The sequence below is a fragment of the Argopecten irradians genome, chromosome 1 (genome assembly GCF_041381155.1).
Source record: "Argopecten irradians isolate NY chromosome 1, Ai_NY, whole genome shotgun sequence".
Taxonomy (NCBI): domain Eukaryota; kingdom Metazoa; phylum Mollusca; class Bivalvia; order Pectinida; family Pectinidae; genus Argopecten; species Argopecten irradians.
This window is the reverse complement of record NC_091134.1, coordinates 52,093,919-52,118,698: the sequence shown is the minus strand read 5'-3', so window position 1 is coordinate 52,118,698 and position 24,780 is coordinate 52,093,919. Positions and strand designations below refer to the sequence as shown.

Below are 24,780 nucleotides of genomic sequence, written 5' to 3'. Positions count from 1 at the left end.
ATACCTTCAAGATGCCCAATGGGTCAAAATTACCAGGTTAAGGTTTTGTTGCATGTTGTGAAATGTTACATGTATTATCTAAACAATGAATTTCAACACAGATATTGGATTATAAGTATTAATTTTGGTATGGGCAAATATCTAAAGGTAAAAAGTCGAATTTTCATAATTATAAGATGCTCATTATACATTATCATTGTATGTTGTTCTTAATATGGGCAATCATTTTAGGGATAAAACATATTATGAATTTCACTAGCAAAACTGTACATGTAATGCGTGATTTAACTTTTTAAAGTCTTCAAAGGCTAAGCTTTGTACTGATCTCTGAGCCCCTCTTGCCACCACATTTTAAAAATTATTCTTCAATACTTTGAGGGCTCTGTCAAAGTTATCTAATGGAGGGTGTACCGATCAAGTTCTCGTCTGTCTGTTGTCCTAGCAATATTCCACATGAAACGCAACTCGCTATGTGTTAAGGTAAATGTAATCACCATCGATCGAATCTTCTAGATTAACATGGATTTTCTGTGCTAGCAGTTTTTCTATATAAGCAGATATAACCATCATCAATATGTTGTGTTCCTATTTGGAACTGGTCGTACTTGTCGTTTTGGTGATATTCCTTTTGGTAGATTTTTTCCGAGACGGTTTTCAGTATGCGCATTTCAAGCTAACAGAGCTTATCAAAGAAGATAAAATGTTCGCTAATAAATATTACCAATAGGACGTGTCAAGTTGTTTGGACACAAAGATACACTGTGGAGGTGTATAGGACTTGTGTGGTGTGTACGATGTCAAATCATCCGGAACCAATCGTCAGATTCAGTCAGACGAATCTACTATTGATACCAAAATGTCGAGATATATTATTAATATCACAGTATGAATATTTTAGATTACATGTATGTCTCGTATTGTTACAGTCAAGCTGACATGAAATATGCAGACAGTTTTCATTCAGATTGACAACACGTACTGTGTGCGACACTGAACGATAAATATGTTTTATTAATCAAGGTGAGGAGTAGAAAAATCTTGTGAATCCGTTTGGATAGGAAAGGCCTGATGATAAAGTAAACCTCTTACCATGTTTGTGCTCACCCAGTGACTAGCTTGGGCAGTTGACATTAACAACTTAACTATCAATAGGATGATGATTGAATTTTCTTTAAGTCCTTTTCTCATCTGTTCCGTTATGCTGCTCAGATTGTTCTTTATCTGTAAGTTTCCTTTTCTCATACTTGTTCATCTATGTTATTAACAAATCAAAGTGGATCAGTCTTCCAGTTTCGAATTTTTAAAATTGTCCTACTTTGTCATCATTTGGGACAGACCCAGATAAAAGTGGCGATTTTCTGGTGCACATGAGTATAATATGTTTTCGGAAGGATCCATAAAACTTTACGTTTTCCTTCCATTCTTAATGCCCTTGTTAGCCGATGTTTAAGTAAATTTTTTGTTCCAATGTCAAAAGGCCCTATCCTAGTGAAACCATTGATCTTTATTTTTTTAAAACGAACAAATTAACAATATCGTTGTAGCAGAGTAAAATGTTGCTCTAAACTTGCATTATTGTATGCCAGATAGCATCTGGTGCCATTTAGATTTATCATATGTACCATAATAAAAGAAAACATTATTCAAACAGAACTTTAGTCAACAAGATAGACAACCTAACCGAACCAAACTTCGTTTGTACATTTTGTCTTACATCATTTATATGTCTAAATAGATACAAAAACGACCATTAATCTTTATATCTAATGTAACGAGAACAAAGACTATTCCCTTAGCTGTAACCCCCTAGGTCCAAGTGTCATCCTTTAACATCTTAATCGAATATCAATGACGTCATAGGTCACTACCATACCAGTATTGTATCGTTGATGATTTTCGTGAAAATACATCAAACAAAACGCCCGCAACTTTAGTAGAAATTCAAGCATTGTTGGAATTATATATTCCTGGCAGTCTTAGTCCAAGGGGCAAGATCAATCTTTGTACTTTTATCATTCTCATTTTACATTGATGGAAGTGTAAATAATGAATTTAACATATCCTTATTAAGAGAATATAAATGGCATTGCAACTCCTAATTTCTTGAATGAATATGTCTATTAGGTAAGTTCATCTGATCTAAGTACCGCAATACACACTATACAGGTGTATAGATATACGATATTACCTTTATCCACTTGATTTCATTCCAATAGTTTGATGTGATGATGACAGTTGTAACATAAGACATCATACTTGACGTCATTTCCGTTATGGTTGCCGTTTTACCGAAGATCGGACGGGACTCTGTCCCGGACTTAAAGGGGACTGTCTTTAGGATAACGTAAGGATTCTATTCTTATTCATCTTTTTTTAGATTTGTAGATAATTAATTACAATATTGTGAAAAATCACAGTTTCCATGGTATTACTTATATTATTGTTGTCAGTAAACGTCCATCCTATATTTATTTCACTTAAATTTTACATTAATGAAATGACAACAGGAAAACTTCCATAAGGATAATTAACAATTCACTAAATGTTCGGTTTAATGTAACATTAAATTCTAATTAGTAACTTGTGTTGATCTTACACAATTGTATGTTAATGACGCTTTTGTGACCAATGTGTAACCCAAATCTAATTTAAATCAAACTAACTTTCTGCCTAAGAGATTAACATCATTACAAAATTACCATTCGAAATTATACTCAGCGTTAGAATGTCCATAGATACTGCTATGATACATCGGGTGTGTAAGGTTGATTTTATACAGATATATGTCAATTGGCAAACCTGGCAAGTAACGACTGTAACTGTATGTTTAATCGTTCATCACCATCTGACCAAAAGTATGCTTACAACAGGTGCAACATAATAAAGGTCAATATACCTGTGCTCGATCTGGCCAAGTGACAAATGATTTGACAAGTCATTGTTGTACCGCTACAACTGTTCGCAGCCTAGGATTGGGACAAAAGTTAATTAGCTTTAAGAGCATTGTTAGTTTTGTGTGGTCATTTTTGATAGGTATTGGTACATGATATTTATATATTATCAAAACATGAACCCACTCTTGCGATTATGTTACAAATATATTTTTTTTTCTTTTCCAATTTAAAATTAAATATTATTTTCATTTCCATAACAATAAGCACACTGACATGAAATTTTATTTCTTGATTTACTACATTACATGTAACCAGGCTTTAATTAAATGGGAAAGTTTTTGGTAAATGAACAAGTGAGTGGAATAATAGTTCTATTCGACAAATGTTATAATCTAATTCAAGTCCACAATGTTTAATATTTGTTGTTTATTTTGATGATGCATTTTCAACTACCAAAAATCATGTATGATTATTATATTCAATAGATAGATGAAATTTGATATTTTGCAACGATCAGTATTCATAAAGGTTTTAATAAAAGCATTATAGATAAATATTGATCCCGCTAAGACTCAAAATACTTTCCGAGTTGTTGAAAATAAGCTGCGATATTGTATTAACTAGAACTTAAACATGTAGTGTATAGAAGGAGGGGTTTAGTGAATTGAATACCCGACATAAGAAAGACCAGTTACCGTATTACAATAAACTAAGACTTTTATCTAATGCCGTGAACTATAAGGTATACAACAGCGGCAATTTTCTATACATTTGTTTTGATTAGCTCTCATACAATTTCTTTCAACGAGTATATATTTTATCTCAAACGGTTTAAATCATTCACCTCGTATGTGATTATACATATATACACATGAAATTCAGCTACCCTTCGAATAACTGAACAGAATGGCAGTGATCATGTGATAGCCCCGTACAGTGGTCGATTCGTACCTGTCGTCTCGCGCGGTTACCCTTAGAGATTATGTACACTAATGGCGGACGGTCTGGTACGTCTCGACACTAGCACTGGGGCCTGATCAATGTGTAAGGGAGGGGTAGGAATAATGATGTTTCCGTACGGAGGGGGTACACCGTGAAATGTTCCATGGATTATAATATCTGTGGATATAGTCAGGTGGAATATCTCTCATTTGACATTGCAGAAGGAGTTAAAATCTAGTTTTTAACTTTGTGATTGTGTCTTCAGCATTGTTTCAACTGACATTTAAATTTCTAGTTTAAAGGATTTTAAAATGGCGAGTGGTGTGGCAGCGGTCCCTAGGGTGACCGGCTCTCCTAATAAGGGCATGAAGACCCCTAATTTACCTGTCATTGAGCATCCAATGGCCAAATTAGGGAATAAGGGAGACCTCAACATTAGAGGATCTTCAAGTATGGGAGCCAGAAAGGACACAGGACATGGCCTTAATTTGGATTTTGGTCCAAAGATGAGTGTCAACGGTCCAGGAGCTCCGGGGAGCCGAGGCAGCAGAGACAATAGCAATCCTGCACTCTACAAAAGTGCACCAGAAAGGATCATACAATGGCCACCAGGTAAGAGCTTAATAGTGTTACTTTATTCTAGAAAGAGCATGTTAATGAATTAATAGCATGTTGTAGAACAATTTAGTTGTATTACATGATAACTGTATTGATGATTCCATTGATATAATTACGCATGTCATTGACACAATTCTGAATTCACTCTGCATGGCGTTCAGATTTATTATTATAAGGATATGTAACACATATTTAATATCATAGGAATATGAATTCCATCAATTCTATTCTATATATCATCTTTACATACATCCTCATCCTCATGACAAGTCACACCAGGTTATCGCTGATATCATATTCACTTCACACTCAAGGTAACGAGCTGCATTTCAGTAACATCATATGCATTAATGAAAGTAATCGCAGTTTTTGTATCATTATTTCTCGTCAAAATATTGTATCAAAAGAATATTTGCTGGAAGTTAGATATTATATACCATTGCTACCTACCTACGTATTATTAAAATAATACCATTTTATTATCATTGCATCAAAATAACCATATCTCATATAAAATATATACAGTATCTAATAAAAAGTTTCTTTTCGGTCAGAGACAATTTGAATTATCAGTTATGTAAATATATTATAAAATGACGTTAAAAGTGATGAATGTGAACATTTTGTGATATTATATTAAACAGTATGTATCGTACCGCCGTGCTAGACCGATGTTCTGTTAGCTTTGACCCCCTCAGACACACAGACAATAATATGCCACACGTATGTATTGTTAACCGTAACTTGATTCCATTCTTACCAGAAACACAATATACAAAACATGAACTTAACGAGTTGTTGCCTACTTACTTAATTTGTATGGTTGATTATCTATACCCCGAGTAGAGCCAACCTGTAATTTCTTACTTAATTGGTAAGTGTGGATAGCAAGAGAGGTGAGCAACGCTTACTTATAAATATTTATTTTGTATACGAACCCTTACTCAATTGGTAGAAAAAACAGTTCAGAAACGCACATTGATGTAATTAATTTATCTTTTCAAAGAATAAATCTATTTGTAATTACTTCTCTGAAAATACGCAGCGTAAGATTATATGTAAATTAATTAACAGATCTCCCCTTGTCAGAAGCATATTTTGAAGCATTTGAAACAACCTTTGCATACAAACCCGTAAATAGATTTAAAAACACACATTTGTAACAATAAATTACTGTAAACCACTTTTTGCCATAAACAATTTTTGCTATATACCAATTTTGCGATATACCACTTTTCGCGAAATCTCGAACTCGATTTCAGGTTTTAAGCGAATAATTGTGTAAATGTATAATATGAAAGTATTATTATCAGTCAGAGAACTTGATCGCAAATTTAAATATTCATGAATATTTTGAAAATAACGATTCGTATAGGATGCATACTTCGCATCTTTTCTTGATATCCGACTGCTTTGAAAGTATCGCCATAGTCGTGAGGATTTTTGTTAGAAATAAACAAACTTTTCTTGCTAATTTTAAGTATTTAACCCGTCAAGAATTTTCTATATAGAAGTATTTAAGTTAAATACTTCCAAAATCATGTACACCTTTGATCTTTACAATCCTTTTTAATTCCTCAGGACACGAACGGTTGAATAAGATTTAAATTGCACCTGCAAACACGTTGGTTTGGATAATGGGACATGTAAAATGCTGAGCATGTCTCGTCGACCTTATTGTATTTTATGTTTGGTGGTAATGAATTTAAATATGTCGCCTCTACTCAGCGGGAGGAGTCGGCACGCAATCTACTTGTGCTTTCTATATAAGTATAAGTAGTGTTGAATATCACCAATTCTTTCGCCAACAAATTTTAAAGGCGCCGATGACTATCGCGGTAGATTGATTTCATTCGCATGTTTACATTTAGCATTTGAGAAGGCAATTAATGGTAATTAGAAGTAAACATTGAATCAGATTTATTGGCCAACTGGGTAGATCTGCTGCCGGTTAATAACAGCGAGTGTTCGCTGTACAGGCAATGTTTGGACATAATAGATCTCTTATTTGTCATTGATAAGTTCAAGGAATAAATTAAATACACACATTTTCCGCGTCGTAATTTAATTTTATCTATTTTTGAAATCACTTTTTATAATTCATATACCATATGGAGGAAATCAGAGGAGTTAGTGGTTATTATTCAGGCAAAGTAGATTTAAACATTCCGTTATATCTATTGTAGTCGATGCCGTTCATGTGTGACAAATGCTACCGAAAAACTGTGAGTGACAAGCATGCTCGTAAAGCAGGTTTAAATGTTCAAGTATATTCATTGTAATAATGTAAAATGTTTACCTCACAAACAAGCCACTCAATGCGGCTTCGGGTGCCAGAAATACGTGACGTAACTATAACTTTGTCAGTGTAATATTAGAAATGGCGGACGTTACTAAGATGGCACAGAGGGACGGGATCAGTTCCGGATTGCCAGTAATCCCCAAACGGTCTTTAATCCGACATTTGACATGTATATAGGGTATATAAATGGAAATTCCGACACCTTCGTCTGTACGCTACTCAACTAATATCAAAGGAGCAATAACAGTGGGCGATAGCGGGCCACTTATCTCAAGGGTGTAGGGAATATCGAATAAACTCTACCTTTGTAGGTCTTGTGGCATTTAATGAAAACTAGAGAATCAAATACATGTTATTAAGCATGCATACGCTACCATCAAAAATATAATATAGCTATGTAACGAAAGGTCAAACTCCAATTTAACCAGACTATAAGCAAAACAACATAAAATGTCAATTCATCAGGAGTTCACGTATTCGGTCAACTGTAGGAGAAGGTCATTTTAATATTCAGCCCAAACTGACATTGAACTGATATGGTGATTTGCAAACTTGTGAATAAGTGTTGTGAAAATGCCTTTGAACTTTTGAATTAATGTTAGTGGGATTTTTTAATAGATACAATTTATAATATGATATGGGAGCAAGTAGTGGATATTACAAATATCTGTCTCCTCTGAAAGTTATGTGTCTTCGTAAGTCTAATCGCAAATTGATACTAACTCATGTAATCATGAATCATAAAAAGCCCGGTAATGTTGGAAGTCTATTATCTATATGTATGATAGCAATAATAATGAATACAAATATAAATTATAGAATCCCAATTTGATAAGATCGCCATAATTATTCACAAGAACAAGCTTCAACAAATTATAGAACCAGGTATCCCGGAAGAGTAACAGTACCTCCTGGACAAATCTAGGTCAACTACAGAGCAGATGAGAATTGACGACGCCTTTTAAGAAACACTGATCATGGCATTTTATAACAATAGAGATGGGTTCCTGTGATATCACTGTGTGACGCTGGTTTTTTTTTTTTTTTTTTTTTGTCCTCATCAACTAGCTTATATACAAATCATATGTATTAATGATCCAATGGATGTTGGCATTTGAAATAGAAATCGTGATTGTGATTATTACTCCTAGAATGGTAGATCAAACGGGACATACACACGCGATAGTATGTTAATGCAAGAAGGTTGATATCCAGAATGGAAAAATTGTGATAGCAAAATTAATTTCAGAACGATTTTAACTCAGTTCAATTGTGATATTACTCCGTGTAATTTGAGTCCATAAAAATATATAAATAAAAGTATATGATATCGAATAGTTGATTAAGTGACAAAGAGTATAAACTCAACAATAAAAAATGGTTTTATCAATACAGATGAAGGAAATTCTTAATCGGCAACACAAATTATATAAATTCATATAAAAATATTCAAATAAATAATAAATGAGTCAAGTGATTTGTTATTCAGCGTTTTAATGGTTACCAAAAACATAGCAACATACAATTGGGTAATTGATAGTAACCCGATGTAAAAATCACCAGGCAATTTTCGAGTACTTTTAGATACCCTGTAAATGGAAGAGCCGTGTAGAAGCCTTGGCAGTGTAGGATGTGCCACTCAAACGAACACCTTTCTCGGGGTGTTTCTAGGCTTTGTGTTTACCGTAACTGGTAGGTAAAGTGTTTAGGTCTTTGTCAACAGATCTAACCCTATAGCCTGTCACTCAAAACACCAGATATAATTCCCTTTACAGATATACTAATACACTAAATAAATAAACATTCTTCTACAACAGGTCGTGGTCTGTTCAGAAAATTTGCTCAACCAGGGGTCTGTCGTTTTATTCTTTGTGATATATTTACCTAGGTAGTAAAACTGACAATGTAAATCGACGTTCATTTTAATTTCAATATGTGTTGATATATACATAAGGAAACCTAAGACAACGGTTATACCTTTTGTGTGTTTTTGATAAAATTGACTTTGATTTTTATATCATAATTACATAGGTTTTTTGTCGGAAGAATACCGGACCTAAATAATTATATTCAACGTATTCTTGATTTATTGCCATGATTGCTAATGGTTTATATATGTAGGACAAATTACCAATTGTCAAGTTAAATACGAGGGAATCGTTTTCATTACCATTGTCGAGATAAAGATAATCATAGCGATGATATCAATAACTACCTTTATATAAATAAAAAATATTTCTCCCAATAGTTACTGTAAATTTACTTACACTACATGAAAATATGGGTGTACTGCCCAAAATGCACCGTCTATGATTGATATTTTCAGCATATTCATAGGCAAAAATGTTTCAAGTTAGGTTAGAAATGCGTTTTTTACCTCCAAATATCCAAAGAGCTGTCAATTTATCAATTTGTTACGTAGGGTGTTTAGACGGGTATACACTGAAATGTAAGCTTTATGCAAATCCCCAGGCAGTATTCTAAACTTTTATAGAATTAAAGACACCATTGACATAAAATGTTTCCTATATACTTAACCTTACACTGTTAGCACAACACTACCTAATTATACCATATTGGGACCCTACTATTTGGTATTAATAGGTAGCAGATGATAAACATGTAACTAAGTACAGAATTAGTGTACTGGAACACGGGATGAATGTTGTAGGTACGTCCCGTTAGGTGTCCGTACCTAGTTAGGTGTGATAGATCACAGACAATAGACTTGTAATTATCGGATATAGATCTCGTCGGGCAATAGACAAATCTGGTTACAGATACAACGTGTCTATAAAGGACACCAAAGGGACATGTGGAACTATTCTGTATAGGAAAGTGTCCAGTTTTTAAAGAGATTGATTATAAAAGTATATGGTTACATCGTCTTCGAAATACAACCTGTCTGTATTATAGGATACCAAAGGGACGTAGGGAAAATGTTCCTTATAGTCAAGTGTCCTGTATACAGAGGTCAATTATAGACGAATATGGTTACAACATAGGGTCATCAAATAAAAGTACAATCAGCCTGTCTATAAAAGACACCAAAGAGACACAATATGAAAATGTCCTTTATATACAGGGTTTTTATACCGAGGTCGATTATTATGTAAAATTTTATATTTAATATTATTATCAAAATAGGGTTGGCTAGTCTGTCCTTTGTAGGCTGTTGTCCTTTATATAGAGGTGACCTTTGTAGGCTGTTGTCCTTTATATAGAGGTGTCATTTGTAGACTGTTGTCCTTTATATAGAGGTGTCCTTTGTAGGCTGTTGTCCTTTATATAGCGGTGACCTTTGTAGGCTGTTGTCCTTTATATAGAGGTGTCCTTTGTAGGCTGTTGTCCTTTATATAGCGGTGACCTTTGTAGGCTGTTGTCCTTTATATAGAGGGGTCATTTGTAGGCTGTTGTCCTTTATATAGAGGGGTCATTTGTAGGCTGTTGTCCTTTATATAGAGGTATCCTTTGTAGGTTGTTGTCCTTTATATAGAAGTGTCCTTTGTAGGCCGATGACCTAAATATAAAGGTGTTATTTGTACGCTGTTGTCCTTTATATAGAAGTGTCATTTGTAGGCTGTTGTCCTCTATATAGAGATGTCCTTTGTAGGCTGTTGCCCATTATATAGAGGTGTTCGTTGTAGGCTATTATCCTTTATATAGAGGTGTTCGTTGTAGGCTATTATCCTGTATACCAGTTAATTATTTCGTATTGGATTCGCTGATACACAAAAACGTTTATATAAATGAAAGGCATTGTGTGACGTTCTCCTGGTTAGATTAGCACTAATAATCGACGTTTAGACCAGGGTTATATAAATAGTTATACGTATGGGAAATATAATGGTGTTATCTGGCCTAGTCGGATCTATAGCTTATATTGTAGCAAACCATTCTTCCATGGGATCGATTGTACCAACACGATGCGATACAATAATTGAATATTAAGTACTAGTTATATATAACATATATTGATTGGGAGTCCGACCTTTCACGATGTTCAGTAAATATGTGTCACATACAAAGACCATTCTCGTGGAATAGGTTAGCTTTCATAGTGTTTCCGAATGAAAGTAACTTTGGATTTGTAAAGTTAACATATAAAACATCACCATACGATGTACCTGTAAAACTAGCAAAGACTTCAAACTGAGATACACAGAGATGTAGTGTCAATGACACAAGGATATGTTATGTCCACCAAATCATAATACTGCCATAAAAATAACGAAAACGTAAACTGAAAAATACGTCAATACCCAGAATTTGATATGTTAGCGCTCACGGGAAAAAAATCCTAGTGTATACATCAATCCTCTATGTGTTTTAATTTGTGGCATTCAAAGAAGATGGATGTCATTTAAAAAGTTTTAATTTCCGTCATGGTGATGTGGATATGCCATCTGAAATGTTACTTACAATAAAAGAGAGTAAAAAGGTGCATCAATAAACATCGACTTAGAAAACACCATTTATACATACGGCAAACATGAATTAGATACAAATGCAATATTCTATAGCAAAACAAACATAGATATTATAATTTGTAACTTGTGTGTATATCTTGTCCTATTTCACTGTAGTTGCAGATCTATCGAACACAAACTCTACAGATTCCGGTAAGACTGATGTGAGGAAATGTACTTTCTGTCACACTCATTCTCGTTCAATTGCCATTTCATTTGCTTCTCATTCATTAAGCTATGTATCAATCATCTGTCAATATTTCATTTGACATGTATATTTCATAAACAGAGCAATTTTTTGAGAATGAGTGTTTACGTTGTTACAATGAACTAATTCATACGAACAATGATTGGTTTATCCTCAAGACGTTAAAATGTAGTTGTAGTATGTTTGAAGTGTTTATGTGTCGTATTTTATCGGTGACGAACGAATTATTAGGTGCCAAGAATTTTCCTTTGCATCTCAGTTTGTTTTAGCAATAACTTAGACAAAAGGAGATTGTCACAAAGGATGTACTTTACAAGTATTAACAATGCTGTTTAGTTGTGCCCTTGTTAAGAGAAATATATGGCACCTTCCACGGTGTGGAATCAAGCGGAGGGTCTATATCTCTATTGTTAATTGTTGAAATAAGAATTCTTACGCAGAAATACAATCTTAAAGAGATGAGTCACGTATGATATGTTCTGGTTAAAGAGCTTAAATCATTTTCATATCAATAGGATTCAACAAAAAATTATTTATCTCTTTTATCATTCAGAGATCATAGCATTTCCAAACGTAAGCTTACATCACCATTTTTTTTTCAATAAATGAGAATTGCATGGATTGCAGGCATTTTGCATTCATCATCACTAATAGTCATTCATTGATCGAAAGGATCCATATTCCAATACATGTATCATACGAAAACAAGATGAAACCCTCCCACATCCCGTAACATAAGTCTTTCTTGGTACCTTCTTTTCTTTAGTATGTGACTATACGGCGCCCTTTACTTACCGTCGGTCGGCCGCCGAAAGGGCCGGTCTGATCCCTCAGAGCCACAAAGAGGAAATAAGTAAACGGATGACAGACGTCATTCTTCCTCCCATTGAGAATCTGGGGGAGGACGAATTTGGCAAGAGCAAACCTTCGTTCAAACTCCCATCTCTAGACCAAATCATGGACTTGGTGGAAGATAGAGCTAAAGGTTAACAGTTTGGTTGAATTGCGTTGCAGTGCTGTGCTGCTAATCTTATTGCTTGCTGCATGTGATGTTGATTCTGATTTTTTGTGTTAAGTTTTGCATTAACAAATCTGTACATGTTCAGCAAATAATCCAATGGTTTTGTCATACACCCGTCTTTTTCAAACCTGCAATGTATTCCTTTTAACGTTCCACAGAAGGAAACTTTGAAGGCAAGCGATGGACACATCGCCCTAAAGGCTTGGGATCGATTCACACTGGTAAACCATGCAGTTCTCTTCCCAGCATTTTATTGACTTCCTGTGTATGTCTAAACCACTTCCCAGCATACCACTGACTTCCTGTGTATGTTTCAGACATATGATTTTTTTTGCCCTTCTCACAATTAACCGTCTTTCAACGAAGCAAAAAAGCACCAACCTTCAAGAGCACATTATGTGAACGCGCACCTTATGAGATAAAGGTGAACTGAACTTGTTCTTTAATGGTTATCTTATGTCGATAAATAACGTCTTATTTCAGTTTAAAATATCAATGACCGTGTGAACTTTTCGCAAAGAAAATATGGATACTTTCGTATGAACATCCGAAAGTATAATTGCACCAACTTATATATATATTTATAACGCATTTATCAATTGTTTTGTGTGTTTCTTATTGTCGTGTGTTTCTCCGCAAAATAACAAACGTTAATATGACTGCATGATGTTAATTTCTAACATGTCCTTTGTGTAATAATACAAAATACCTTTTTAATGCATGTCATTATACCTATTTTAAATTACCGTAATTTAGCAGATCATATTTTATGAGGACCGAAAGACATAAATCGGCATTACAAGTTTTGTTTGAATAAACAGTTGACATAATATTATAAAATGTATCATGCCTTTGTGAACGACAGGTGGACAACTTACATTAGATTATATATCTTACCTACGTTTTTCTTTCAGATAATATATGTCTTTTAACATGTATGATGTAGTTCCTTAATTGTATCTTATAATCATATTTCGCTATGTAATTAGTGTTGGTGCGGATGACATGTTTCTATATGTTTGTGTATATTATCATTGCTTATATCATTTAAAGAAGTTAACCCTACTTGTGTGTATATATATACGTATACGTAATATATCTAATCCAAAGTATATACCATGGTAATGTTTATTTTTTAACATTAGATTAAGTATAAAGTATAAGTAAAAAGCAGTTTAAAAAATGACGATTTATTTATTTATCATAATGATTTTGAAATCATTGTCAATGATGCAAAAACGTTAAAATTAGAAATAAATTTAAATTATCAAAATGCTTTTTAAGCGTTAGGGCCTTTTGTGTCCATGTTATGGACATTGATCATTACTAAGATACCATGTAACACTTGTGTATCCATGGACCATAAACTTGTAATTCACAATGTCCAAAACCAGAATAATAATGACAAAGATGTATTGATCACCTTTAATAAACGTCACACTTATGACAATTCATGATTATGAATTCATTCTTGATCATGTTCCATTTTAGCAGTTCTTAGTTATATAGATATATAGATACAATTGTATAAAAACGTATTGTCGTTAGGTGTTGTATTCAATATAACAATGTCGCACGCCAGTAAGATAAATCATACTATACGTGTGTTTCATTGTCACTCAGAAAAGGTCACGTGACTATCGTATTATATCCAAATCATAACCCTATTGTTACGTTGACCTGAAAACGTAACATCTTAAGTATACGTCTTCCTCAATTTATCAATTTCCAAAATTTCCATTGTAATGTAAACCCTTCGTGACAATATATTTAGAAAATCAATTATCTTGATATAGTAATTTATGACATGATGACACCATAGCTCTTTTCTCAATTAAATGTCAAATGATTCCGATATGTATCTTAATATGGTTAGCTCTAATCATGTCTTAATTGTATAGTTATATCGATTCAATAAAATGAAATGACTTATAGCCGGATATATGATTTAATTGATAAAAGACGAAACAATCCTTCAAGTTAACTTTTTTTGCTTTCATCTCCAAAAAATGAAACACTCGGTCATTTTCAGTTTATCATCACTGTAAATATACATCATAGCCTTATTCACCATCCATTGGTTTATTTGTTTACTTTTTTCATTACCCGAAATAAAACCGATATTGTTTTTGTGTAGATCACATAATTGGCCCGAAGGCAGCCACTGCCCGGATGAAGAAATCCGACCATTCGAGTTCATCATCCAAGAGCCAGTTTGAGGTGAGTCAGGAACCTGATAGAATTAATCAACAAACATCTGCTGGCCGTGCACGCATTGTAAGATTGAATACTTCCTAAACTCAGGAATTTTTGTGTTGTGTATGTGGATAATATCTTGTTGACATGCAATTAATTAGGTAATGTATGAAGAGTGGAATAACCTTGTTGTTACCGGAGTTTGAGGAAGTGGGTGGCTTGTAGCAGACTGAAATTGACGTTTGTTTATGTTAACAGAGATTTAGTTAAAATGAAGCATACTCCCGTATGTATAAAACCGATATTTCTTTTAGAATTTGTTGCGAATGAACTGGAACAAAATATGGATTATATCCCGAAGAAATAGAATAACTATCATATATCTGAACGCTTCTGACGTGAACGGAATTTGAGGAGCACATGATTCAAGATGCCTTGTGATGGTGGTGTTTTAATTTTGTTATCGTTTTAGGTGGCACACATGGTAAAAGAGAAGCTAAGCACTGGTCCAAACAGTCTCAGGCATTTATTTAGGGCAAATGACCCCACTGGTCAAGGCAATGTTACTAAGTACGTATCATTCTTATTTGATTTTTTTAAGAAGTATCAAATGTATTGAAAGAAAGAATGACTTAGATGATGCATGAAATTTAACAGGATATTTTGGGTAACATGAACTCGGATTAATGAGGTCTAACTATATTTTACAAAATCTATTTTGTTCTCTGGATAGAAGCATTTTTATATCGAGCTTACAAATGCTATTGATAATGTTCATTTATAGACCAATTAGTCGCAGTGCTTTAGCTTTATTTATTTATTACTGTTGTTCACTCGAAAAAAAGATATATATGTTGTTTAGAGTTTATTTAATTTGTTTCCATTGATTTCCAGAGAGGCTTTGCTCCGAATTATCTACAATGTGTGTGGATACATATCTACAGAGCAATTCAACAAATTTCTTAAAAAGTGAGTAAAATGAAATTTATTTGAATAAATAACAGAAAGGGGAACACGTTGAATGTAATATTCAATGCAGATCGTTTGGTGAAGGAAATGCGCGCTTCATACGGAGGAAAGTAAACACTACAATTTAAAACGATAAAAAGGGTTGACAGAAAGAGAAACACATAGATAGACTAGATGTTCAGAAAATATAATTACTGACAGAATACGATAATCAAAACAGAACTTAAAGTACACATATTCAGTACTCTTCTTAATAATGGTTGTGCAATCAGAATTTTAACGAACTTTAAGACAAACTCGTATTATTGTACCAGTTTGATGATGAATATTACACTCTTAAATCATTCTAAATCCAACCATTAATCCAGACAGTGGAAATCGTACAATTGATACCTATAATGAGGGATTGAATTAATAATCTTATTCTACCAGGGTGAACTCGACAGTTCGAATTCATGACCTAATGCGACTTACAAGCGTAATCTGTTTAGGGCATTAATCCTTTGAATGTGCCCCAAAGTACATGGTTTTACCAAGACATATGAAGTTATAAATACCTTTGGGTATTAAAGTATACTCCATTTAAAGAAGAAATGAAATATACACCTAAATAAGAATGTGTAAATATAGAAATGAAATGAAATATACACCTAAAGAAGAATGTGTAAATATAGAAGACCTGTAAAAGAAAAGTTTTTTTTTAATTTTCACAATGTATTTACATGTGAACTGGTTCTTTAGAATCAATGTTTTAATCAGTATGTCAAATCACACTTTATAGTATAGATCATTGAATCTATAATCTATATTGTGATACCTTCCAATTAAAACAGTAACCATGATCATTTTTATATAACCCATGTGCTCTTTAATATAATTGATATACAGAACTACCATAGAACAGCTTCAAACGTCATGAAAATTCTATTTGTAGAAAACATGTTATAGTATATCTTATCTTAGTAGGATTTATTTGTGACTCTTAAATCGTTTGCTTTTCGTTAAATTATGCCTTGTGTCATGCGGAAAATATTTATCAATTGAACATTGTTATATATATCAAATGATGTATAACTTTTCATTAATTATTGGACTGTTCTCGGAAAAGAATATAGAATATTATATGGTTCAGGTGCATGTAACATGTTACAAAGGGAATAAATGAACTAATTTAGATACATTTCGTAAATTGAAGAGCAAATGTTAAGCTGACCAGTCGGCTCTTGCTAATTATCTAAATTATTTTATTTTATCTCTATAGTGTGTTGTCATTTAACGTGATAAATTTATGAAAAATGACATACTCATGGTAACACTGTTGTAGCACAAATACTGACATCATAATCAACATCATCATACTGCTGAATATAACAGAAGTGTTTTTAATTATTTCGGTATACATACATACATTTAAATACGTCATTCGTATAAAAATTATCTTTAGTATTGACAGTCGTTGCGTCACATCAAAGTTGTTTCCTTTTATGTCTTTATTTTATTATTTATTATGTGGATTTTAATCCCGATATAGCTGCATATTTGTTATCAATTGTGTATTGTTATTTCACAGAATCGGCCTTGAAGGACGGGAACCTATATCGTTTGATTTATTTGTAAGCTGTTTTAAAGAAAATGACGTAAGTTCAATTTCTACTGTCTAAATATGATCCCAATGTCGTTGCTTTACGAAGCCATTTCTAATGTAATAATTCTTTATAAAGACGTTGTACCAGTGTATCTCTATTGCAGAGTGATTCAGGCAGTAAGGTAAAAAGGAGAAAGGAAAAGGTCAAGGGAGGTAGAGACCTTGACCTTGAAGATCTCAAGGTCAAACCTAGGGATAATATATTCGATCATTTTCAAATCTTGCCGGTAAATAATTGAAAGAACATTGCCAATTCACATTTCGACAGTTTGCGGGTTTTGCGGTAACGGGATATTGGTTCATGGTTTAAAATCAGATTTATACTAATCTGATAATTACGGTTATCTAGATACAATGTATATACTAAGCTTCATAGAATTCTTAATTGTTTTATTTTAATAACAAAACCATTTTTTAATATAATCTTGGTGCAGGTCTACATAAGTTTGGTAAACTAACCCATTTGGTTATATTGCAATATTGTGGATGCTTTTTAAAAATGATACAGATGTCTACGTTATATACATATATATATCTTGTGTATGATATCGATACTGTGTGCAATATGCGTATTGTTCATATAAAAAAACCACATTGATACGTTTTTTTCATATATAAAATATTTTAAGATAAACTATTTTGATTAAGTCATGATATTTTGATAATGTTTTTTATAAAATATTTGTTCTGATTGCACGGAAGTAGCAAATTGTGCAGTTTCACAAAAATAATGATTTTTACTGAAAAAAATCCTATGATTAATATAATAAAATGGTAAATGGTAATTTGCACGTCAATGGTTCTATTCTAACATAGCAATATCAATATTTCAATTAAAAGATAAATGCTGATTAGTTGCTATATGAATTGATAGGCTGTAAAGAAGGAATGGGTGAGCCCCGTACAGAGGTCTTTGGTGGACAGGGGAAATCGGAGGAAACATCCAGAGGAGAATCTGAAAAACACGGACATGCTTGTCGAGGATCCGTACTTCTCTGCTCCCTATTCTGACGATATGTTCAAACAGAAAATTAAAACAGTGTAAGTCTTACTGAAACAACACTACTTAGACAAAACCAATCAAGTCACTGACAGGAAATCAATTGTCTGTGTGTGTAGTTCTTGCATCTTCTATCGGCAATATAATGGATGATATTTGATGACATGTATGAATTCATTAACCGTAACCTCAAAGGGACGTGTACTATACATAATGTATAATTATTGTCCAATTCACACAACCCGTTTACAAACGTTACGACTTATTCCGTCTTTGCATATTACAGAGTTAGCTCCCTTGCGGGTAGGTATCGATTGTTACGTCATTATTTTGTGAGCGCAATTCACGTCGTTTTCTCCGAAAAGTATCACGTTTCGCTCCCAAATACATGACGTCACAATCAATACCTACCCGCAAGGGCAGATAACTCTGTAAAATGCTAATACAGAATATGCTTACTGTATAAGAGAAGAGACAGCAAATTGTATCATATTACACACGAATCCATACATGCATTATTATATGTCATCTTTTTCGGAGGTTTCTAACAATTTCCATCTTGTCTTTGTATAGGAATAATTTAAAAAGCAATTTAAATGGATATACCTCTCAACATGTCTTTCCTTTAATTTAGGAAAGTCAATGAATATTGCAGTTCAAATGCATTTGTGACCTTAAATTATTTCATACTATCAGATGAATCTACTCTTTCTTTTCTTCCCTGAATCCATTGAATCAAATGATATATTTCGGTGGTTTTATGTTTTATTGAAATAGGAATGCAAAAGAAATATAGAAAAAATTGAAGGTGACGAATACCAAACTTGCACAACTAAGGCACTAGCCTGACATATACAGAATTGAATATAACATGTTACAGAGATGACGCCAGGCTCGTATTCCCTGCTGCCTGCTTTGAGCCCAATGGGATGATAGTACCACCACAACTTCGAGAAGCCTATGCACAGCTTGGTATCTATATGATTGACAGAGATTTTGATACTCTTTGGCAAAGGTAACTATACATTTATATAAATCACAAATCTCCACCCGGCCTTTCGTGCCTTCATTATATGTAAATACAAACACTGGATTTAACACAAGGCAAAATAATGCATTGTTCATTGAAAGCGAAAGAAAGCAGTTATGACTAAAGTGAAATATAGGATATCGTGTAATTACTAAGCTACAAAAAAATTGATGCTTTCGATTAGTTTTACAACAATTGCTTTCATTTTTCTAGGTATGATAAAGAAGGCATAGGAGCCATTTTTACGCACAGATTTCTCAAACGGGTTGGAGTGGACGTCGGCCGACCGAAATCACTTACAGCAAGGGATTTACCTATGCGACATCAGAAACTAAAGGAGGAAGTGAAGTCACGGCCTCGTTCTGAGGCGACGGCTTTAAAAAGTGGCATACATCCAGTATTGGAAATTAACTCAAAAGAACCTCAGGACAAACCGGCATCTGCCGAAAATAAAATGAATGTGGAAGTGTTTATGACTGCAGAAATACAGGAACAGGCGTCTGTTCGGGCAGAGAATGGTGATAATACTACACAAAAAGAGGATAAGCAGGCAGAGGGTGCAGCGGAAAAATCAACGAAGGAGGAGAAGGTTAAGGAAACACCAGTAGGAACGCCACAATCTAATGTCAGGATCCCAAAACGGAGGAAAAGTGTCAAGCTCGATAATGTTGTGGACTGTCTTCATTACAGGGTATATGTCATAGGAATGTTTTAAGTACGCGATACGGTATTTGATTGTGGGGTTATGTCTCTTCAATGGTTAAGAGATAAAAATGTTCTTAAAATGGAGAAATGACAAAGTAGTGATGCGATAAAATAGCGTACGTCACATGCCCTGCGTACTGGAGATATAATGCCCGATCAATGTTCAAACGTTAATACGTTTACTCACCTTGGTATAATAAAGAGGTACCATATGTTATTAAAACCCCACGTGCATTTCTGATATCAAACGAGATAATTATGATTTTTAAAGAAATAAAGAGAACTTGATACAGCGTATCATCGCCTCTCGTACATCTGCTCTCCACCTACAGCATGCCTTTCTAGAATAACCCGATTTACAAAGCTTTCGTTTTCTTTCTTTTACAAACGTTTTACAAATGTAAGCAGTTTGAGAATTAACACAGTGCCCTGTTGACATGATTTCTAACGACTCACGTATGCATTTCTGCTTACAATTTGAGATGAAATTTGACTCTCTTGACACAGTGGGTTTTTTTGTCATCCGCTGATGTGTCAAATTGCTCTTTCTCTTTATGTATTTGGGATGGTAAGACTGTCCTGCTGATATGGTTTCCCCTTACTGACGTTTTACACCTTGTGTCATACAGTTTGAGGAGTCCTACAATGCCTTACTTACGGCGTGCCAGCTGTTTGACTACCTGAGTGATAACTACATCTCACGTATAGACTTCCGAAGGTGCTTACAGGAGTTCGGCTTCAACGTGACAGTCACAGAACTCGACAACTTCCTCGCCAGGTAAGGTCCCCATTTTTTCCAATGATTTAAATTACAGTTCATTGATAATACAAGTATATTCCATAAGTATACTGTGTTTAAAGAGGCATCGCGTTGATGCAAAACGTATACTAATGACAGTGAAAATCCGTCTATAGTTTGCTTTGATCAGTTCTTAGAACAGGATTATTTAACATGCAGAGTGTATTTCATAAAATATCTTGTAAACATCCTTTTGGTAAAATCAACATATTTTTTCAGAACTATTTCAATATTTATTTCGACAAATGTTTGAAAATTTTCAAAAAATAAAATCATTCATGACTGTTTTATATGTTTTCTAAGAGAAAGATGCATACATTTAAATGTCTTTTCGATTGATTAGCATTTTGCAAAAAGAGAAAATTGATTGTTTCTTCCTTTGCCTTTCCTCGATACATGATATATATATGTACACACAATCCACTTATATCTAGTGTAAATTGATTTACACTGTTGATCTCTGGTCTTGTTTATCTTTGTTATTGTATTGGACGGATATTTGCATACAGTTTCCAAATTTAAAAACAGGCTTTTAAAATACAGAAAGGTCAAAAGCTCAAAAGGACGCAAAATTAAAAGGCAAGTGACCCTTCGGGCTCGAAGCAAGACGTGGTACGTTCTTAGAGCCTGAAACCTTAGCAAACCCTAACATGTACTGTTAGATAGTATAAGTCTGCTGATAGACTAGTAGAATTATAGCCTGATGGTAAGTGGGATTGGTTCGTTATATAAGTGTGTGCATTAGTTGTCATCGATTTGACACGGAATATAGTGTAAATATTGTAGACTATAGACTATGCGGTGCCATATTATGTACTGAAAATATTGTTTTTTATTATCATGAATAAAAGAAAAGCGAAAAAAACCGACTAAAAACGCATTTCTGAAATACAAAACAATATATAATATCGGTATATATATAGTGCTGAACATATCAGTACATTATTATGGCACTGCATATTAGAAACTAGTATAGATTTTAGGAACATAGCTCTATACGTTTGTCTCTCCCTTTCTATCCAACTCTCCAGAATCGGGGTTCGTTCTATACGAGGACAGCTTAACTACAAGGAATTCCTGAACAAGTTCCAAAGTAAAGCCGAGAATAGTATAACGAGTAGAACGGTATCGAGTCATTATCACATGTAAGTAGTGGATTGGTGTTTGGTGTGGCTAACAACGCTAAGTGTGCGGCAATCCATAGAAAAGCTAGATGTTTCCTTAAATGTAAAGTAACATTGTTGACACATAAACAAATACGTTTTCATATTAACAAACTTTCAGTTTGTCATTTAGTTCAACTGCAAATCACAAAAATTTATAAGTTACCGGTAAATTATAAAAACAAGATTATCAATTTGTCGGAATTTAAACCGTCTGCGTTAACTAAGTTGAAGTTTCTAATGTAGATTACCCAAGGTAACAGAAAGCAATGTAAAATAAATTTGGGAACGTTTAGCCATAAAGTTCCTCCTTAAAATATTAATTTATCAGTTGAAATATATTTTAACATTTACAATTTTTCCATTGTTCTATAACTTTAAGGATATATTCTGATAAAGGGAAACAACTCGTACAAATGTGTCGCATATCTCAAGAAACGTTAGTAAACTATATTTATTTAATCCTTATGTAAACCGCAATGGATTATGTCTACCTTTATCTGGGAAACATTTTACATGAGGTTTTTATATATTTGGCTTGTCGCTAATTTCCTGTAGGTGTTAAAACTCACCTATTATTTTGTACTAAGTGATCCAAAATATGCTTTACTACACCAGGTTCCAGACTGATTCCCTTCCTGGTACCAAAGAAGGACTGTCAGCGGAGGAGCTGGAGGCCAAACTCGTGGAGTACTTTCACGGAGACTTCATTAAGCTCATCTCATACTTTAGGTAACAGCTAACTGGCTGGCTTCTGTTTTATAGATAAATGAAAACCAGTTATCGCCAAGACAATCAAATGCTTTGCCATTATCATGTATTTATGAATGGTTTGTGAAGATATATATGTATTTCATATTGAAATTTAAAAACTTAACGTATAATTATAATCTTATAATTTTGTTCTTAGTTATTTCTTCTAATTCTGTAATACCTACTCTATCGTGTCATTGAACATCATTTACATATTTACGTTGATTCTATATATCAGAACATGTGATAAGTACAGCTTGGGTGTGATTACCGCCCACGAGTTCCGTTGTGGGATAGAACGGCGACTGGGGTACCAGATATCGGAGAAACAGTGGGAACAGCTCCAGTCGGACGTGGGGAAGGATGTAGACGGTCTCATCCCGTACCACAAGTTCCTACAGATGTTTGATATCATGTACGTCTATTATTGTGCCAAGTTTCAAAACAATCATACTAAGTATAGATAAAACTGATTGCTGCAATGTGGCATTTAAATGACAGGCATAACTGAATAAACTTAACACTTAAGTTATTGTTTCTCAGAACATTATATTGACAATCAGATAAACACCTGGTATATCAACGAAAATATAATTTATGTAGGTAAATATTTTGTTATGGGGGATCGGCAATAGGCCCGGTATATCGAATTATGTATTGCTGTTCCTCTTTTAGAGCTAGCAATAGGGGTTTTTTTCATAATTGTTCATGGATACTATGCCTGATCGTAATTTTTCATATGATTTATGTTCATTTTGTTTTAATTTATAGCCCTGGCTCCTGGAACAGAAGAACAGAGGATGGAATAGCTGTCGTCCAAGTTAGCGGAAATGACATCAATCATGGACCGGAAATAGACAAACTTCGAGAGAAGGCAAAGACACATATGGTACCACACGAGGTGGAGAAACCCAAGTCAGACGTCAGGACTGTAGAAGATGTGAGTTATCGTAAAAATAAAAAGAAATAACCCATCATGTTAGCAGATGCTTATTGGTTCAATGTTAGTTTATATAAGTTCTCACAACTTATTGTCGTTGCTCTTATGAACATCTGACAAACATGTTAGAACAGACATTTCCTGCCTACATAACTTTTATTCCAAGTAAAAGTAAAACAAAATCCTGTTGATATCAGTTTTTCCAGTTAATTTGACTTTTTGCACCAAATTCCTCTCTTCACTAAAATTATAATAATGTTAGAAGAAATTAAAGATATATATAAAAAAACTAGTATGTAAATAATGTCTTTTTTTTAAAAAATAATCCGACTTCATTATAATAGTTTCAGTAAGTTATATTTCACACTAAAAATTTTCATTATATTTCCTTATAGCTTCAACTCTTGATTGAGGAACTGTTTCAAAACAAATTCCATACGTTTGATAAGGTAAGCTTGCCTCTCTAATATAACATCCACCTTAATTGTAAATTCATATATCAAATGCATACCATTACATTATACTACTCAATTTTACAAGTTTCTATCTTAATTAAGCCATGGTTCTAAATTAATTTTACATAATTTGAAATGCAGTTTTAATTTTAAGAAAACTTGTTCACTCTTTACGAAATCATTACTCTGCCGACTTAGTTGTTTAGCTGGATATTTAATATATTGTTTGTTGTGCTTACGTCAATAAAGCTCCCGAAACTAATAAATATTTAATGAAAAATGGTATCCTGACACGCATGATTGAGTTTAGATATGTAGAAAGCAATCTGTTTCTTTAAATATCCACGATGATCACTCAAATGGAAACGCCTCCGTCGTTGATATGGGTTTTTCATAATGTCGTGTTCTTTGTGAAACGTACGCAATGGAATATTGCTGTGTAAGGCTGTTTGAAGCATTGCACAATCTAGACTTTCAGGCAGACTAACATTGGAAAATATATTACATATCACCAACAGTTTAATAACAAATGTTTATTTGCATGAATATCGCATTAGATTTCAAAATTATTTGAACACATGATTTCTAAAGTACAACAATTTTGTGAAAAACTTTTGATATGCAATGATCTCCGAACCGTTTTGTAAATGTTGTGTTGATATATCTGGCCT

The 24,780-nt window shown here is 33.6% G+C and overlaps 2 protein-coding genes across 11 annotated transcripts in view; one reads left to right on the top strand and one right to left on the bottom strand.

Moving 5' to 3' along the window:
• LOC138332601 (uncharacterized) overlaps nucleotides 1–24,780 on the bottom strand; it is a 338,301-nt gene that overhangs the window by 89,706 nt on the left and 223,815 nt on the right. The gene's annotated exons all lie outside the window — the stretch shown is intronic.
• Nucleotides 3,808–24,780, top strand: part of LOC138332514 (EF-hand calcium-binding domain-containing protein 6-like) — a 34,119-nt gene continuing 13,146 nt past the window's right edge. For 2 of the 10 annotated variants that reach the window (XR_011209842.1, XM_069280556.1), the window contains exons 1-17: nucleotides 3,808–4,448; nucleotides 11,343–11,378; nucleotides 12,200–12,418; nucleotides 14,592–14,674; nucleotides 15,123–15,220; nucleotides 15,545–15,619; nucleotides 17,190–17,256; nucleotides 17,369–17,491; nucleotides 18,139–18,305; nucleotides 19,145–19,279; nucleotides 19,508–19,985; nucleotides 20,629–20,777; nucleotides 21,830–21,943; nucleotides 22,580–22,693; nucleotides 22,953–23,129; nucleotides 23,486–23,654; nucleotides 24,050–24,103. Coding sequence is in view for 9 of the 10 variants with exons in the window: in XM_069280556.1 (XP_069136657.1) it covers nucleotides 4,148–4,448; nucleotides 11,343–11,378; nucleotides 12,200–12,418; nucleotides 14,592–14,674; nucleotides 15,123–15,220; nucleotides 15,545–15,619; nucleotides 17,190–17,256; nucleotides 17,369–17,491; nucleotides 18,139–18,305; nucleotides 19,145–19,279; nucleotides 19,508–19,985; nucleotides 20,629–20,777; nucleotides 21,830–21,943; nucleotides 22,580–22,693; nucleotides 22,953–23,129; nucleotides 23,486–23,654; nucleotides 24,050–24,103 (2,559 nt within the window). In the remaining variant the exon portion in view is untranslated. Of the gene's footprint in view, nucleotides 4,449–11,342; nucleotides 11,379–12,199; nucleotides 12,419–12,612; nucleotides 12,676–14,591; nucleotides 14,675–15,122; nucleotides 15,221–15,544; nucleotides 15,620–17,189; nucleotides 17,257–17,368; nucleotides 17,492–18,138; nucleotides 18,306–19,144; nucleotides 19,280–19,507; nucleotides 19,986–20,628; nucleotides 20,778–21,829; nucleotides 21,944–22,579; nucleotides 22,694–22,952; nucleotides 23,130–23,485; nucleotides 23,655–24,049; nucleotides 24,104–24,780 lie in introns of all 10 variants that reach the window. The other 8 variants (XM_069280520.1, XM_069280533.1, XM_069280542.1 and 5 more) reach the window with 8 other exon arrangements.